Source organism: Anarhichas minor, unplaced genomic scaffold (assembly GCF_050575085.1).
Source record: "Anarhichas minor isolate MPS153535 unplaced genomic scaffold, ASM5057508v1 ptg000073l, whole genome shotgun sequence".
Lineage (NCBI taxonomy): Eukaryota > Metazoa > Chordata > Actinopteri > Perciformes > Anarhichadidae > Anarhichas > Anarhichas minor.
The window spans coordinates 8450985-8470429 of NW_027466519.1; the positions used below are offsets into that span (position 1 = coordinate 8450985).

A 19445-nucleotide genomic window follows, 5' to 3' on the forward strand; every position below is an offset into this window, starting at 1 on the left:
TTTGGCCAACCTTGAAGTTAGCCTCGCCTTGGTTCTCGTGTCAAAAGGCCAACGGGATTTTACCATCGCATTTTGATTATTTACAGAAAATAAGCTCTGTGGCAAACAAATGTTTATGACACCTTCATGTTTTGTTTAGGAATCGTTTTCAAATGAACACAATTTTTATGACCTTTGAAGCGTAAATGCAATCGGCAGAAGTAAATAGCTATTATTGACTTATTTTATGTCATAGAATAAAACATGTAAATGTCTTGGAGTTTATGTTGAATGTACCTCATTTCAGGCATCTAACCAAAAACCCATTAAAAAAAACATTGAAGTGCAAGAATTCATTTCTGTGTTTTATTCCTGCAGCTCTTCACTGTAAATAATGATGTTTCTGAAGGTTTCATTTGTTGAAACTATAAATCACGTGGGTTGATGTTCACCTGTAGCTCTGATTACAGTTAACTTAAAAACAGTCACCTCTGGATGTAGCGTTGTGAAAGACTTGTTCCCACTCAAAGCCCCTGGTTGGATTGTCATAGACCACAGGAACCCAAATCTGAAGAGATGTTTGTTCAGATGGCTGAAGTAGATGTCAGGTGCTGAAAGTATTGCCGCTGTATGCCACATGTATGCGTTATGGAATGGACGAACAATCACGTGTGTAGATATCTCTCTCAGATAACATACTGTACAGTCCAGCAGGTCCTGACCTCCACCTCTTCTCCCTGATGTCCGCAGGTTAAACGCTCTACCCACATTTAAATGACACAGGACGGACAGGTTTGATGTGACTCTCCCTCTGCTGTTTTACTCCCATAACCCCCTGCGGTTCTCGTGAACAGTGCCCTCCTCCTGTTCAAGGCCTCAGTATGCTTCTTACGTACATAGCCAATGCTCCAAACGGCAGCAGGATACGCGAGACAGCTTTATCCGCTCGTGAATGCGTAGGTTAAAGAAAGTCTATCTCCAAGTTCATCTGTACTAAGACCTTGATTGTCATTCTTCTACTTTGGAACGTTAAAACTAATTGTGACCACCAAAGGCTTTTCAGGCGCTTTCAGATCCGACAGGCACTTGGTTTGAAGCATACTGATGTATTCACTGCTGTAAATCAATGCAGCCCATCCTCCCCCCAAAAAACCTCTTCTTTTCATACGCTTTATATTTATGTGACATAGCTCCTCATGGGGACATTCAGCTGAGACCAAGCTTCCCTTCACAGTACATATTGATTCAGTAAATACATTTGGATGATTTACTATAACCAGAGGCTAGTCTATCAATTTCTTGCATGTACTAAGCAGTATAATTAATATGGTTGTTAACATAACACAATATGTTATCATGTCATGTATTGTTATATTTTTAGCCATGTGTCTACGGATGTGGGTCGGTCCACAGCTTTGGTCTCCACTGAGGTGTCTGTTGAACAGCTGTACAAAGGATCATGGTTAAGGACCAGTCAGGTTGCTGCTGCCAGGAATTTAACCAAAACTCAAATGAGAGATGATATAACTCCTGTTCTGAATACCCGTATCTTTTAGAAGTTTAAAGTGCTTCTCTTTAAATTCTCTTTTTTTAAGGCACTTAATGGCCTGGCCTTTTATTTCACAGACTCAATATTGTTTTATGATCCTCCATGTACCCAGGTTTCTGCACAGCTGCCTCTTGAACTGTTCCCAAGGTCACCACCAAACCTTTGGGGATGCTTTTAGCTACTATGCCCCCAAAAAAGAGGTACTGCACACTGAAATGTGCTTTTGAGCTGTAAACTGACTGTAATGTGATGAAACACATCAATATTGCCGTTATAAAAATTGGCATTTCATGTGTTGAAAATGGATCTACACGCCATTTATTATTTCAAATCAGCCCTGAAAATGAATTGAAAAAGAAATTCATATAAGAAAAAAAAATCAGAGCACTCACTGTGCAGCTCTTCTTAAGTACCTTGGTTGCTCTGTATCAGATGCTAAAGGGTGCCATGTGCCTCAGGATCAGACACAGAGAGGCGTGACAAACAGTGGTATCTGACCTGGGAATGACTACGGGCTGCACACCCTGCTTATTGGCTGGGGGGGTACAGACCTAAAGGGCCCGAAGGCTCTTTGCTGATTCCCAGGAGCCAAACACAGCAAAACAAGAAGAAAAGAGTAAATACAGACTGCAAGAGGGTCTTAAATGATGATTTAGAGTGATTCTTTATTCTCAGTCTCTATGTTGTTTTTTAGGAAAATGCTGCATATTAAGCTTTAACAAAATGTCATTTTCATGACTTAGCTGTTGATATCGATCACGTAAATATGCTTTGAAGCTTATTGTGGTTGATGGTTCAGATCCCAGCCCTCCCCTGATCCCCCCTGAGAGGTTTCCCAAGACTGAATGTCTGTAAATATATTTAGCAGCACATATAAAAATAAAAAAAACATAAAGACAAGAAAAAAATTAAAATGTATAAATAAATTGTGGAATCAGAACTTTGACAGAATTAAAAGAAAACATTTGATATGGCTGAATATCTGGCCACTTTTGGGCTCTTCATATTGAAAATCTCTCTCAGTCAAGACAATATTCAACTACTTCTGTTTCATAAATAAACACATTCTTGCTGTGATCGATCAACGGAACGTCGGAATTTGCTAAAGAAGTAAAATTAGTGAAAAAAATATCTCTGGATAAAAATGTTGATTTTGTTGGAAAGATTCACAAAGACATTTTAAACAATCCGACAGATGTTAAAAATATATATTTGCAAAGTAGCAAAAACATCTGTGAACCATTTATTTGTTTGTAAGTTAAAAAAACACATTTATGAATTTTCCTTTTCAAAATGTTGGACCATCAATGTATCCTTTAGTACTGATGCAATTAAGGCACTTTAAATGGATTTTATGGGAATTATGAAATGACAATGTACCCTCTTAATCCATGCAGAAAGACCATTAAAAACAACTGTATATATTACAGTCCATTCATGTATAATTATTATTGTTATTATTATTAATCTATCCATAAATTTAGCCCATATCAGAGTAAAACAATTAAACACTTGAATACTGAAGAATAATCCTTCTAACAATTATGAATTCAATAATCATTAATAAAGACCCATAGTGTAAACCAACACCCCAACCATAATATAAACCTTAATAACTCAAACATATCATTAACAAATCTGTCAAATATTTATATTTAATATGTAAATGAAGGGCAAATTCTTGTCCCCATTCAAATGTACTGACTTCATTAATTAAGAGCTTATTTTTGCAGTGCTTTCATCAAATGACTGGACAAATGAAGGGCTTCAATAACCAACACACTGTTTCAGTTGAAGGTGTGAGTTGGTGTTTCACAGTGATGCGTTCAGGTTCATATTGTTCCTGGTCCTCTGTCATCCACTAACTAGACGAAGGCTTTCCCTTCAGACCTCAGTACTTCACTGAACATGATTGTGGGCTCACTGGTGTCTGTGGGACACAACGTGCTGCAGCTGGCAGCGCTGCCTTCATCCCTCGCTGGGCTTCACGACCGTACTAAGAATTCTACAGCTTGCGTTCTCCGACGAGGATGCTCCGGTAGATGCTGTCCGTCAAAGGAATGTAGCTCTCCTGCTGGTAGTCCAACACATAGAGGAGGTCAGAGATCGTAGAGGGGTTGAAGCCGCTCTGCACCAGCTGGAACTTCTGCTGCTTGAAGGTGCTCGTCATCTCCATGACCTCCTGAGGACAAAACACAACAATCAGTGTCATTTCAATAAGTTCTCTATAGAGCATGAACTGTCCAATGTTTGGAACTTTAGTTGGGATCTACAGTGATACACTTAGTGATGTATCACTGCTGACTTATTTTACTGCCATGCGCACGATTAGTTGATCAACAAAACATTAATCGGCAACAATTTTCATACCGATAGTTCAGGGGGCTCAATACAGAAACGTCATTAGGGATTTACAGAAACATGTTTCCTAATTGCATTTAGGAAACAATCCCATCTTCTCTTGGGAATTATGCTATTATTGAATCGTCCTAACTAACTAATCCTAATTAAGGATGGCATAGACCCGGTCTTAAATTGAAAAGAACTGCCAAACAGCAGCAGCACTGTTGATGGCACATTATGGTAATGACAATGAGGATGGGGAACAACGTGAACACCGAAATATAATTGAAAGGTTATGCAAACTGTATGATGACATTTTAAATTTCCCTGACCATGTATTAATGTGTATATATATCGACTGCCGAGAATAAACTATTAAAAAAGAGGTGGGGTTTCTGCTCCTTTTTTTAAAAAGGTGTGGCTGTGGTGCAGGGGCTGGAGCGGGTGCTCCTTCAACCACAGTTTGATCCCCGGCTCCTCCTGTCTGAATGTCAACGTGTCTTTAAATGAGACACTGAACCCCAAGTTGCTCCCCGGGCTCTTTCCAGCAGCTGCTCCTAACGTTAAATGCAGATGTGAAATTTCATGTGTGTGTAGATTCAGACATGACAGGACGAGTGCTGATAGAAGAATCACATCTACAGTTACAGTTAGGATTCCTCGGTAACACACGAACGAGTCCCAGCTGACTGAATGGGCTTCATCAGCAGATATTAGCCTAATAGATGTGGGTCAGTTGATACCTGATACGCATACAAAAAAAGCCGGCAAACTTTAGTGGCTGTAATAATTATGATGGGAGCAAAGGAGGAAGTCATGTGACGTAATATAAACAGTTATAAAGTCCACATAGGTTCACTAACTTGAACCTTGATTGCTCTCGCTCTTGTTTGTACTGTCTGGTTCAATCACCAATTAATGAATACACTGATATAGAATATTGTGAATGTGAGGACAATTTTTATATCAATTTAAAGTCATTGTAAAAAACAGTGACGTTTGTTGTCCTCAAAGATGGATGTGACAAACAACCGTGAGCTCAATAACAATGTCCCACCTCACAGTGTTCATTGCATTCATTCGGTCTTATTCACAATTATTTTCAGGGTACTGGCGCCTAATGGACACTAGAGGGCGTAACACGCACACTGACCAAGCACATGACATGCTGCTGCCCGTGCACAGTGTGAACGGACTGCATTCATATAGTCAGTTTAACCCGGGTAGGACTTAACACTTTTCAAAGTACATTTACTCAAGTTGTAAGGGTAGAAGTTTAAGACATACGCATCATCGAAGGAATGTGCTTTTGTGAAATAGTCAGAGGGTTGAAAGATCTGTAGATTGAGCTGTGCTAGCCAATGGAAACGAGTTTCTTTGTTTTCTGAAAAGCCGTAGAGGTCAGCTTTCCTTCTGTACGAGGAGATGGTGACTGCCGACTTTGTCCATCAGTGTCCAAGCTTCTATTTATGTTTGCTTGTAGTGTTTCAAGAGAATTTCCGTGAATAAGTACTGTGCTACTTTATACTTCTACTCCGCGACTACAATTCAGAGGGAAATAATGTACTTTTTACTCCACCACTGGGTTCATCTGAACCCTTTGACCCCCCTGAAGCTGTACCTGCCTGAGATCAGGTGTCTAATAAGCCTCTAATAAACCAGAATGAATGTAAACTCCCCTACAGTCCCTTTTATGAAGAACACTCATCAACATAATCCAGGTGCAGATCCAGTGTGTCGGCGTGCTCGTTACCTGGAGCCTGATGAACAGCGGGCGAGCGTAAGCCGGGACGTCGCTCATCACATGCTCAAACAGCTTCTTGCCGTCGAACTCGAGGCCCGGTCTCACAATCACGGCGGCCATACCCGCTCTACCCTCGTGCCCTGTGTGGACAACACAGTTCAATGTCATCGCTCTCCAGCTCTGTGTTGGTCATTATTCTCAGGACCGGTACTAGAAACAGCACGGCTCACTTAGCTGCAAATTACTGCAGTACTACATTTAATAGTAAATGTGGCACTATTCTGAAAACATCTGTACTGGAAGTTTTCAAAGGCGTCTATAACATACCTTGCACTTCCACTCCATACACATTGACTTCCTGGATGAAATCCACCAGCCCGAGCATCTCCGTTACCTCCGTCGTTGCTACATTCTCACCCTTCCACCTGAAATCAGGGAAACAGGACGGTTAAAAAATAGACCCTGCATATGAAACTGAAAATTTGAAAGTAAAATATATTGTTTTTTATTGGCAAACTGGGAAACTACCTGTATGTTTCAATACCCATAATACTTAGTGTGCCAGAAAAAGGTTTAGTATGTCCCAATACATACTGTGTCAAATGCAGTAAGCCAAAAATACCAACATGTTCTACGGCAATGGTCGCATTTTGCAGTTTGCAAGCCAGCATGCTTTTCAGGCTATCCTGACCCACAATCCTTTGCGCAGCAGATATATGAGCAGGAAGTGCCATGTTATGAGGAAGTAGTATGTTCCAGTTGAATGCAAACTGCATGCAACAGCACATGCTTTGTGAGAGCAGCAGCAGTATGTACTGAAAGTAAAATTATGTGATTTAGAGACGCCCTCTGGTAGCGACCTGTCAATCACAAGGTAGCCCCGCCCTAAAGCATACTCTGCTTTATGGTCTATTTCAGGGGTCTTCAAAGTTTTTCAGGCCAAGGACCCCCAAACTGATAGAGAGATGGAGCAGGGACCCCCGACTATATATATTGTATAAAATAGTGTTTTATATTAAATGGGCCTAGTACCATGTATACCTCTTTATTGTGCATTCAATACTAAGCTATTCAAATAATACACAGGTTCATATATTCATGTTTTTATTTTAAACATGTGCAAGGTACAGTGAGTAGGGAGGCCGTGCCACTGCCATTTATAAACATACCTTGTCAGCTGATACCAATGCCAATATCAACATTGTCTGTCAATTGCATGATAATCATACAAGCTATTCAAATTGATGTTTTCATTTTAAACATAAATGTGGAAACTAAAATGAGTGATGGCCTATTAGTGACACTGCCATGCATAAACATACCTGTTATCTTAAATACAATACTGAACTATTAAAATAATGGACACATTCATGTTTAGAGAAGAAAAAAATATATATTGTTATTATATATTTGTTTTTTAATTGTCTAATCAACCAAAAATTTCGCGGACCCCCTGCAGTACCTCCGCGGACCCCCTAGGGGCCGCGGACCCCCTGTTGAAGACCTCTGGTCTATTTGACTTTAAATGGACATAATTTACTAAATTAACATCATGCTGTATTGAAGAAGACTTGAAACTAGAGATTGAGACCATAAACTCATGTTTACAATGTTTACTGAGGTAATAAATCAAGAGAGAAGTAGAGTCATTTTCTCATAGACTTCTATACAACCAGAGGAGTCGCCCCCTGATGGTCAATAGAGAGAATGCAGCTTTAACAAATGAAGCTTTGACTTCACTCTTCAGAACCGGAGATGCCGTCTGTTTGAAGTCTGTCTGAACTCTGTCTGAACTCAGCTTACTACTCAAACAAAAAAACAACAACAAGGATTCTTCTTCGACACACTACCGCTTGTAACAACTGCTTCTCACTCAAAGACATCACCTGGTGGTAAAAGCCATGCAGCACACCTTAATGTCATCAAACTGAAATAGTATTAATACTGCACTCATATTCACATTAGCACATTTAGAACATAAACATTGCCCACATATACAGAAATTAGAATGCAATTTTGAATTTAATTAGACTAAATAAAATAAATTGTGGGGTCCCATTTTAACCAACGTCAAACAGTACGAAAATAACAAAATAAGAGACATAAACAACCTCTCACTCCAGGAGTTGAGTGTTTCCTTCAAGGACACTTCAACATGTGGACAGAGCTGCGTAAGCTACGAGCATGTACAGGGCGTTTATACTCAGCTTTAAAGGGTAGCTTTGGTATTTCTAAACCTGGATCCTATTACCCCATGTTGTGCCTCTTATAATAAGACACTTATAATAACAATCTGAGCGTGTCAGTGGCAAAAACAAGCACTTTAAGTGGATGAAAACTGACGGTGAGGAATTGTCCAGTATGATTTCATTGCACCCTGTTTAGTGGCTGCAGCGCTCTTCTCACTCCATGCTCAATTCTGGACCAATTTAAAAAATGGTTGTTGTCCCCATTATCAGTTAGACAAAAAAACATGGGATCATAGGGTCCAGGTTAAAAAATACATAAGTTACCCTTTAAAGACCAATGAAAGACTACGAAGGCCTCGGTGTTGGGTTGGTACCTGCAGAAAAGACATCTCCATACATCCCGTCCCACTGTACCTGAAGGTGTCTCCCACTCTATCTCTGAAGCAGATGAAGCCCTCCTGGTCTTCAGCCATGAGGTCGCCCGTGTTGAAGTAGGCGTCTCCCTTCACAAACACGTTTCTCATCAGCTTCTTTTCTGTCAGCTGCTTGCTTCCAGCGTAGCCAAAGAACGGGCTCAAGGTGCTCACCTTGGACAGTAAAAGCCCTGTCTCACCTGGGAACAGGACAGAAGGTCAGGTGGATTCAACTTTCAAAGAATGAACAATCTTAAAGGACAGATCTTTTGTGCAGATCTCTCTTACCCTTTTCCACTCGCTGACAAAAGCCATACGGATCTTTCACTGGTTCATCTTTCACCATGTCGTACTTCACCATATCGTACTTGAACAAGAGCTGCACACAAAATAAAGAGAAAATATCATTAAATTACACAGAGGCATTCAAATCTAAAGTGATGAATGGAATCACCCACAAAAAACTTCGGACTCAAAATCAGATACTTTTGACAGCAGGCATTCTGACACTATACTGGAAAATAAGCCTTAATTATTAATTATTCAATCTGGATTCAGATCTCATCACAGCACAGAAACTGCCCTAATCAAAGTCACCAATGACCTCCTCCTCTCCTCTGATGACCACTCCCTCAACACACCCTCTCCTTTGAACGCCACGTCATCACATCATAAAAAACGCCTTCTCTCATCTCAAAAACATCGCCCGTCTACACCCCTCCCTCTCCTCCACAGCCGCTGAAACACTCATCCACGCCTTCATCACCTCTCGACTGGACTACTGCAACAGCATCCTGTACGGCTCACCCACCAAAATCATCAACAAACTAAAATACATCCAGAACTCAGCTTCCGCACCAGAGACCACATCACCCCAGTCCTTCAAAACCTCCACTGGCTCCCAACCTCCTTACCCCCCCTACTCTGTCCACGTATCGGACCTGGGGAGACAGGGCCTTCTCCATCACTGCCCCTCCCTCTGGAACTCTCTCCCCCAGCACCTTAGACATTCTCCGTCACTCGCCACTTTAAAAACTGCACTTAAAACTCATCTATTTAAATCTGCTTTTAACCTGTAGTCAGTTATGTATGTTTTTCTATTTTTTCTCGTGTTAATTCTTACATCTATGTTGTTTTTACTGTAATTAATTCTATTGTTTCTGTTTTTACCATGTAAAGTGTCTTTAAGTACCTTTTAAAGCGCTATACAAATAAAATGTATTATTATTATTATTTACAGTGGTGTCTTTCCTGCTGTAACATGTCAACATGTCTGCTGTGAAAAATGTCTGAGCAAGTCACTGCTTTACGCTCCACGTGTGTCCTGACATCATGATGTTTTATAACTTCGCTTTTATAACTATATTTTATAATGGTTGGTGAGCCAGCAGGAAAAGCAGTGAGCCAGATCTAAGAATAGCCGAGGTCAGAGATCAGAGCTAAACACATGTAATCACTATAACTAATGAACCGCTCCACAGATGAGCATTAGCGAGGCTAATACCTACCTCAGCCTCAGGAAAAGCCACTTCACTGCTCCGCCTCCCTCACTGTCTCAACAGACGTCCAGCTATATTTCATATACTGTAGTATGTTGTGTTGTATGCCATTTATAATGAAAATACATGAGCTGATGGCCATATTCACAGGGGTCCCTTGACCTCTCACCTCTAGATATGTAAATGATAACACGCAGTTTAAGACAAAAAAACATTTTCTTTGCAGGCAGGATAAATGTGTGTTCCTTATCTAAAAATGGTGTATTTAAATATTTCTGCATACAGTCTTTGAATTGCATAAACTGGGTGTGACTGGGTATCTGAGACTAATATATATATAATATGTTCATGTGTGATGATGTCTCCAAAGTAGCCATTTCATTGTAGTGAGACCATTTTTTGAAACTTGACGTCACTGTGTAAAATGACCTGTCGTGACCTCTAGGATAATCACAGTCTCATGAAACGGTGCACCCACAAACTAGAGACCGAGGAACTTCAGAGGATGTATGGCTTCTCTATGTTTATTGACAATAAGGTGGTTTCTGAGTAGTTTCCAGAACAGAAGTGCTCCCCTATCAATTGCTGAAAAATGCAATTCTTGCAGAAATCTACAAATGTCAAAAGTTTTTAACACTAAATCCCAGCATGGATCCTTCTGTGGTGTTCCTCTAGATCTTGGTGTCTATGGTATTTTGGAGAGATCTTTCTTCCTTTTTATCAATTGTCCCGTGGTACTTTAAAAAAAAAAAAGGTTTCGCACTAAATCTCCATCACACACTTCCATCATAAAGTTCTAAGACCTTATACATGTTCACAATCTATTTTAATGAATTAATATGTTTTAATTTGTGATTTAAGACTAGAACTACTGTTCTACTGTTGACCTGCTATCTCATCCTAAAGATCCAGCGCCCGCCCTTAAGAGGACATAAATGGGTCTGTGGTAAAGAGGGGTGGAGTTTAAGAGGTATTCATGGAGACATGGTCTGAAAACTTACAGTTAGATATGCGAGTTGCTATTTTTTTAATTTTTGTACTCCGTAGTGTCACACAGATGTGTGCGCTCGTTATATTCTGGATCTAGTCTATATTGTGTTATTTTGTAAGCCCAAGGCTGGACACATTTCTGTGTGAAATAATACGATCTTCATACTGACCATCATCTGTAATAAAACATAAAAATATAATAAAAATAAAAAAATATTGTAATTTCCGTCACTAAAATGAAGTCATTGTTAAAGTGGACCACCACAGGTGTTCATGACACGGTGTCCACGCCATGTAGAGTACAATCAGTTGGTTGACCCCTGAGAGATCCCTCTGATGGAGGATAACAATACAGGACCTGACAGATCTCCTCTAAGCTGGTTAACCCTCCCCCACCCCTCACAAATTCAAGCTTTGCACAATCTCTCCACCACAAGATGTGCCCGATTAGCAACGATGCTTGGAGAGTGAACGTGGGTTGTAAGCAAACAAAAGCATACTAGAAACCTGGGTTGCCATCCAGATTTACATAACAAATTTATATAACATATAGAGGCCATGAGTCATTTGGGGGCAAAGTCCCGCCTGCTAGCAGCTGTAGAGGTGTGGGTTTAGTGGTACTGAGTAACTTATAGGAATTAACGTAATTCTGGATGAATGCATGACATCAAATATCCTGGGTTGCTGGATGCCGCTATGTGGGCACAGCCCCACGCACGCAATGTCAAGAGCCCCTGGTAGCGTGTCAGAATAGACACTAAGAAGGGGATGGTACCGGGTCAAGAACAGCTTTCAGGATCTTGATCATCTTCCTGACAGGAGTGCCAAACACAAAAGCAGCAGGACAACGTGGCAAAATTTGGCAAGCTACCCAAACTGACAGCTTTCAAAATAGGGAATTGCGCAGTATAACAGCAAGTTTATGAGTGCTGTTGGATTATCATCTGACAGTGGAGGGCCGTCAGGGCCAGCAAAGCCTTCTCTGCTGGCCGAAACAGAATCACAAAATTATAGCTATTTTATAATTTAATAATTTTTCACAAATACACTACATGTATAATAATGTTTTTTCCTATTATCTTATTTTCTCATTGCACAGCTCCTGTCTTCCTCTGTTGCTCTGCTTCCAGCACAGCTTGTTTTAAGGAGAGCTTTTATCCAATATTTTGTAGCGTTTTGCTTGGTGTAGATTCTTTTATTTTTTTACCTAGCTTTGTTAAACAAACAAAGCTAGGTAAAAAATGGCTTCAATGGCTGAAGGAGGAGAAAAGGATTTCTCAAGGACATTTCCAGAAAAACTGGACATCGCAAGAAAGAGTCGGCCAACCCCACAGCTAGCAGCCCTGACCCAGCCAGAAAAAGGATTTGTACAAACGGTATTTCTGGCTAACAGCGTCGGAGAAGCGCTGCACATGTTCTGGCTAAGAATGCGTTTTATTTGCTACTTAGCGTCTTGGTGTTTGGAGCTGTTTGGAGCTATGCTACGCTAACCTGAGGTGGCTAACCAAGGCAGCAACACGACACCATAGCACGGCAGGACACTTACAAGCTACAGTGCTTTTGAAAACTTTTGGAGAGACCCGAGTGGATCTACAACTCAACGAACACGTTCACAGGAGGACCTCTGGCTGGAACTGACCCGCACCGATGTTCTGTACAACCGCGTCATTGAACTCTTCATTAACAAAGAAAGGAGGATGGACTTTGTCTTTAACTGAACAGCAGCTTTGGTAAGTGAAGTGCTTTTGTGTTTATATGTATATATATAATCTTTTATTTTACTTGATATATCTTTTTTTCTTTTCCACTAACGTCCCCAAGAGTCAGTGTAAACCTTCAAAAATGTAAATGTTCATTTCAAATTCAAAAAGATGTTATTTTTGTTGATAAAAAAATCTTGGCATTAGTAGTTTTAGTTGTGTATTTATAAGCTGCTTAGAGCTAGTGTTAAATATTTACTGTTTCCACGGTATAGTAAATGTTTACAGTCACAAATCTTGAAAAAATAAATGTAACCAATATATATAAGTATTTGATCTGATATTGCTCAAGTTTCTCTGGTGAAGAAATAAATAATTTTTGACTGACTGACTAATGGCATGAAATATTCCAAAAACTCCAGAACGTCTGTAAGACCTCATTGAATTTCGGTAGATTTGTGTCTGTTACAATTCAAAAACAAAAATAACTGACAGAAATACCTTCAGTCTGTTTTCTCTCTCTTTAGTGATGGATTAATGTACCTTTACACATTCACGTTCTGGTCAAAGAATACTCAATAAAAGCCTCATGTTGTCATGCTGAAATGTCCCTGTGGTCTGGTTTGTGTTGGACAAACTAAGAGAGCTTTAAGGATTTGCATATCTGAACACAAAACTGCAAAACAAATACAATATTTTGTGGTGGAGACATTACCAACTGGCTGCTCTGTAGAGAGGCACGTTGGATTCATACTCTTACACAGTTCAATGAAAAACTGAATTTGTTTTCTTTCATTTGTTTAACGTGATGGATGCAGTACTTACACTTTTTGTATTTTATCACTGTAAGTTTAAGAGATAGCTGTAATCTTGTGCTCCTGATTTGAGGTTTGGCACTCGGACGTTGAAAATGGCAACTGTTACTTTTGGATCCACTGTCCAATAGACCTGATCTGTTCCAGCAATGACCAATAAGAATTGCACACCTTTTTGTCTTTGTCTCTTTGACTCTGATGAAGACAGTGGTGTTGAAACATCAGTCTGTTCTCTCTATTAAAGGTGGGTCTGTCTTTTCTCTTGGAAGTTTTATATGACAGTGGTCTTCTCAATGAAAATCAATGATTCATCAAAAACAACGAATTACCGCCAGATTCATCGATAGATTACATAATAAGTCAAGTACCAGCAACTCTGATACTTAAAGCCATTTCTTTGCCAATCTGTGTTTCCTCTTGTTTTAATGAATACCTCGTAATGTTTTATTCAGCCGATATGGTGGAATAGAGGGAGCTGAATGGGTTGCTGTTCCTTAAACCCTGCTACTAACTAACTATAGACTACTAACACCATCTCCATATCTTTTTGGTGGAGTAGCACTGCCTGTGGTAGAGTAATTAGAAGTAGTTAACGTGCCATCAAAGTGTATTCAAAAATGTACCTTTATCGCATCTTCTCTTCTGAGACCAGTGGGTGTGACATTGTGGGGCTTTTAGTTTTGGTGTTGTGCTCACAATTACTACTTCTGTGGAATCTTCACATCTTGCAGACCTCATAAAAAACGGCATGCGAGAAAAACTCTGTTTTCCTTAAAGAATTCAAGGGGGTGAGTAAATGAGAGTGAACGGTCATTTTGTGGGCGAAGCATTCCTTTAAGGTCACCGAGTACTCACCCTGTAGAAGAAGTGGGAGCGACCCACGGTTCCGATCTTGCCGATGTGGTTCATGAAACACAGGTTTCCCTCAGTGGAGCCGTACACCTCGCACATTTTAATGTTTCCAAAGCGACTCTGGAACTCCCGCCACACGTCCTGCCGCAGCCCGTTCCCGACTCCCATCCGCACCTTGTGAACCTGATCCGCCGCTGTCTGACGGGGGGAGAGGGAAGAGATGATGTTAGCAAAGTAGATCTGACGGTTGACAACTTATCATTTCTCCATGACATTAGGCAACGAGCTGTTAAACTGCAGCCCTCGAGAAACATAATCTAGTGTGTGTGTAACAAGCAAAGCAATGATGGGAACACACAAACTCATAGAGGAACATGGAACACATTTGCAATTAATTGACAACACACTAACTGAATGACAATCAGCATGGGGCCTTTGGGGCCCCTGATGGTCTGGAGCAGAGGGGCAGTTGCCTGACTTTTCTTGGTTGGTAATCCAGCCCTTCGTGTATTGACCACCGAAGGCGGCCAACACACCTTGAGCAACTACTCTGTCAAATAACAGAAGAAGAAGAACTGGTGTATCTATTAACAGCACGGCCAGACATAGGGCCTTTTCTAATTTCCCAATTTTCTGCCTCGTCTTCTCGCTCCTCCGGCTTGTGATCCGGAAATCAATCTCAGTGCTGCATCTTGAAGTACGTCCCAGTTCCTAAAATTCATTTGGAGGAGCGAGGAGGCTTCTGTAGGAGCTATAAGCGAAGATACAACTGTGTAGCCTTTACGGAAGTCTTTTGGGCATCCGTAAACAAACAAAAGAGGCCTGACCTTAATGACATCACTTCTATTATTATATTGAATGTAGGCATCCAATTCAACTGCTATAATCCTGACATGATGGTTACAAGTGCAAACAGCTGCTGTCGTAAAATTATTATATCAGTGGCAACATTCTCTTGCCTTCAGCACTAATTTGCTGTATTTCATGTTGTCATATATAGATAGACAAGATATATATAATATAAATATCACTCAATTATATACACAATATACTTTCTATGTATGGTACTTTTCACACAAACATTTGTAGGGCTTCACACAATGAAACAAAAGCTTTATTGTATATTTATTATAGCCCTTATATATGTGTGCGTGTGTGTGTGTGTAAATGTATGGCATCCGAACATTCTTTTCATGAATAAAATGAATAGTAAATATATAAGTTGAAATGAACACTGCTATGCTCATCTGATAGAGATCATTAATTAATAAATTATAACAAAACAAATGACATCTGTTGCAGCTGTGCATCACGTGATATTTAATTGTCATATCTTTAAATTGGCGGCTCCGAGGCTCCACCCTCGCATCTCCCGTAGGCGGGGACTAAGACGTGAGGAGAAGAGGCAAGGAAAGGAATCGAGGATGTACAAACTGGGAAATATGCACTGAGAATGGTTTCATCGCACTCCTTATTGAATAATTTGATTTCATTAGAATTAAAGAATAACGACTACATTGGCATGTGAAATGCAAAAAGTATACCATAAACACTTCTGCACACCTGTTCATGAAAAACAAAATTGGAAAAAAAACACAGAAAATGCATGCATGGTATTTGCCATGATTGCTCAATGGTCACTGTGCATAAGACAGCATGCCGGCGGTAAATGGTACTCACACTTGCGTGTCCACATTTTTAATTTGCCAATCAGCGGCGAGGACAGTCATTGCCAGCCTTCCACCCACGCAGCCGAATAACAGAGAGAGAGTGGACAAAGGGGACTTTGAGTCCGGCCTCAAGTGGCAATGAGCTCGGCCCTCACACTGTGTGTGCGTACATGTCTGAGTGTCTACCAATGGGAGGATGCAAACAGCACAAAACAAAGGCCCCGCTTGTCTTCCCGCTACAGTTGTGCACAATTTTACTTATCGGATTCACAAGTGGCAGTGACTGTAAAGGAGTGTAAAGCATTGACGCTTTTTTCCCCGTTGCTCTACTCGAACTCACTTGCTCCGTCATTCTGTTTTCTAGCCCGGAGTCAAATGTGAATAACATGGCGGAAAGTCATGTTGAGATAATAACAGCAGTAAGTATAGAATAAAAAGTTTAGGAAAGACGAAAACTTTGAAGATCAATGGTTTAGGTGTCAGTCCATCAGAAAGAAGACAAAGCACTTTCTAAACTTGACTTCAAATTCCTATTCAACAATCACACAGAAAGGAGGGAATTACTATCAAGATACTTTGCCAGAATGGGGGCACACTACTAAAGGTACTTGTTTCATAGCAAACCAGAAAGTTTTCCACAGAGTATATTTTCATTTAGGCGGTTAACAGAAATGTTATCCAAAATGAACCAGAAATTAAGCGTTTTGGTGCCGTCAGTGTGCCTGAGCAGAGACAGGCTTGATATTATATTTGCAAGAGGTTATTAACACTTTCAAGTTGAATGCCAAACACATTACCTTGGGCCGGTTGCAGAGGTATCTGCAGAGTTCACCGATATACTGGAAAACAGTAACGTTGTGTTTTCTACAGTCATTCCAGAACTGGGAGGCTGAGAACTTCTTCTTTAAGACGCAGGTCGCACCTGTGGTAGAACAGATACCAATGACATTACATTCTCATATTCTCCTATTTTAAATACCAGCTTTATCTACTCCAAGTGTTTATCAATGCAAATAAGAAGCTGGAATCATATTTATAGATTGGTATTTAATTCCCATATACAATGTACTATGTAAAATATGTTTGAATTATTTTGCTGACAGAGCGTAACAAGAGGTGCTGTAGAGCGTTGTGTTACTATGCAGGTCCATGTACTGTTTAAATCTCTTGTTCTTTTGCGAAGATGCACTCACAACACAATGCTAAAGGTGAAAGACATGCAAGCGTCTTCTGACATGTTTAAAAGATAAAAGTGTATACAGCTGTTTTCATTTACACGTTGCAGGTCAGTAACCACATTTGTTCCTTACCCTTGACCTTATTTAAACCGAAGATGCTGCCTGATTTGATTTTGTATGTTTTTTGGTGTCTGTGTTGGAGCAGACTGACAGCACAGAGAGGACAGGAGGGCAGACGTGTGAATTTATCAAAAAATAAATAAAAAATGAGCAGTTAAAAAAACAACTTGATTCAGTTTTACTTAGACTTTATGGAATCATTTTAAATACGGGGATGTATGTGTAATGAGCTCTCTTGTCCTGCACATGCAAACTTGTAAAAAGGGATTAGAAACCTGGTTACCTGTATGCAAATGTAATGAAAATGTAAATCAAGTTATAATGTCACACACAATTGTACCCAGCAGAAATTAAATTTATCTCTGCATTTAACCAATCCATCAGGATGGTACGGTGGGGTTCGGTGGCTTGCTCAAGGGGCAACTCTGCAGTGAGGCAAAGTGGCCACACTCCATGCTCGATTCATACGGGGACTGGAACTGGTGACCCTCTAGCTCCTGAAGTTCTCGGATGACACCACCCTCATTGGACTCATCTCTGGTGGGGATGAGTCCGCCGACAGGTGGGAGACTGACCATCTGGTGACCTGGTGCGGACTTAACAACTTAGAACTCAACGCTCTAAAGACAGTGGAGATTGTTGTGGATTTCCGCAAGAATGCATTCCCACCTGTCCCTATCTTTGGCTTCCTGGGCTCCACCATAACCCAGGACCTCAAGTGGGAGCTTAACATCAGCTCCATAGCAAAGAAGGCTCAGCAGAGGATGTACTTCCTGAGGCAACTGAAGAAGTTCAACCTGCCAAAGACAATAATGGTGCACTTCTACACTGCCATCATTGAGTTCATCCTCTCCTCCTCCATCACCGTCAGCGTATCATTCGCTCTGCTGAGAGGGGGATTGGCTGCAATCTGGTGGGGCTCTCTGGCAGAGGGGTGGACATTGCCAATACAGTTAAGAAATCAGTTTACTGGAAAAAGCTGGTTAACTGATTGTCGTCATATGCGATTAGAGAGACCTGGATATGATCTGCGGCTGTCTGATGGAAACTGGGACTTGGGACTTATCTATAATGGAAAGATCAAAGTTTAATGACACTGCAAAATGTTGACACACTCTATATTTACTTTTCGACATTGTAGACATGATCCATGCATGTCTAATTTGCTGATTTATTTGCAAAATCACAACATATAATATAGGAGACAAGCAAAGGATGTCATTTAAAGAATGTCTTTACTTATTGTTGTAAATAAGAGTATAATATTTCTGTCATGTTTTGTGATCACGTTTGAGATACAGACTGGGATTATTATCGGATCAGGAGATGAGGGCATGACATTTCATCACAAACGGACCATAAATACAGACGTTTGTTCAGTTCTTTACTCAAGGAACACTTTTGTTGTTGACATCAAAAAATGTGCTGGCAGTTTCATAGCGACAGGTAATTGGAAATGTCACAGCAGCCATGACAGACATGAGTCTAAGGTGACTTTTTGAGGGTGTATAAAATGTCATGGTTCTTGATAAAGATTGTAGTGGCTTTACAACTTGTGGTGCAATTCAGCCACTGTCTAGCCTATTTGCAGTGGGGAGGATACCTTAAACAGAACAAATAATGCTTGGCTTATGTATTTTGAAACTTAGGTACAAAGTGTCCAGTGTGACATTCTCTTTGGCCTACTAAGCTAATCTATTACAAATAACACGCACAGTGTCTGCCAATGTTACCTTGTGGTTCACAGACAGCTTGATGTTATAGCTCATCTCAGTCTTAAGAGGGCAGTCTTCCTCTCCAACATTACAATATAACATTGTTGACTGTGATTTGTGTTCTATTAACAAAGTAAAAGTGAAGGCTAGCCAGCTAGCTTTTTAGCAGAGTCTTGTATTTGGAGGCAGAAATTGCTAATTTGTTAGCTAGCTTGTTCTACAACTTCTATTTTGTATACTACATAGCTCTTTAGACAAGTCCCAGTTTTAAAAGTCTTAGCCATTGGTACCAAACAGCCAGCTCTTAAAGGACAGCCTTGGGTTATTCCATGATATACAATATATACATAAACTGAGAGGGCGAATGGTTGGGGTTTAGTATCGTCTTGGCAGGTGTTAGTCTTGCAATACCAGACAATCGGAGACCAAATCGCGAATATCTGGGGATTACTAAATGCAAAGTTGTTGCTAGAACGGCGGGAAGAACGGCCGTTAACAAACCTACACCCCTTACATGTCCTAGATTCAGAAAGGCCAATCGTTTATCTACATGAGCGGGGACATACAGGGTGTACATTCAGGAGCTAATTACTGGTGGGAGAGCTCCGAGATTAATTCTATTTTTTAAACTTTGAACAGCCGCTACATTGCGTGAACCGTCTGTGTGTGTTTGTTAGCTCGTTAGCAGA

At 40.4% G+C, this 19445-nt stretch overlaps 1 protein-coding gene across 1 annotated transcript in view; it reads right to left on the reverse strand.

The window, feature by feature from the left end:
* Positions 1–2175: 2175 nt before the first annotated feature.
* slc27a6 (solute carrier family 27 member 6) overlaps positions 2176–19445 on the reverse strand; it is a 29048-nt gene continuing 11778 nt past the window's right edge. Inside the window, exons 4-10 of the mRNA XM_076079896.1 lie at positions 16541–16665; positions 14077–14271; positions 8506–8596; positions 8219–8417; positions 5943–6040; positions 5625–5755; positions 2176–3710 (exon numbers count right to left, since the gene is read on the reverse strand). Of these exons, the coding sequence (XP_075936011.1) occupies positions 3534–3710; positions 5625–5755; positions 5943–6040; positions 8219–8417; positions 8506–8596; positions 14077–14271; positions 16541–16665 (1016 nt within the window). The 3' untranslated portion in view covers positions 2176–3533. The remainder of the gene's footprint in view (positions 3711–5624; positions 5756–5942; positions 6041–8218; positions 8418–8505; positions 8597–14076; positions 14272–16540; positions 16666–19445) is intronic.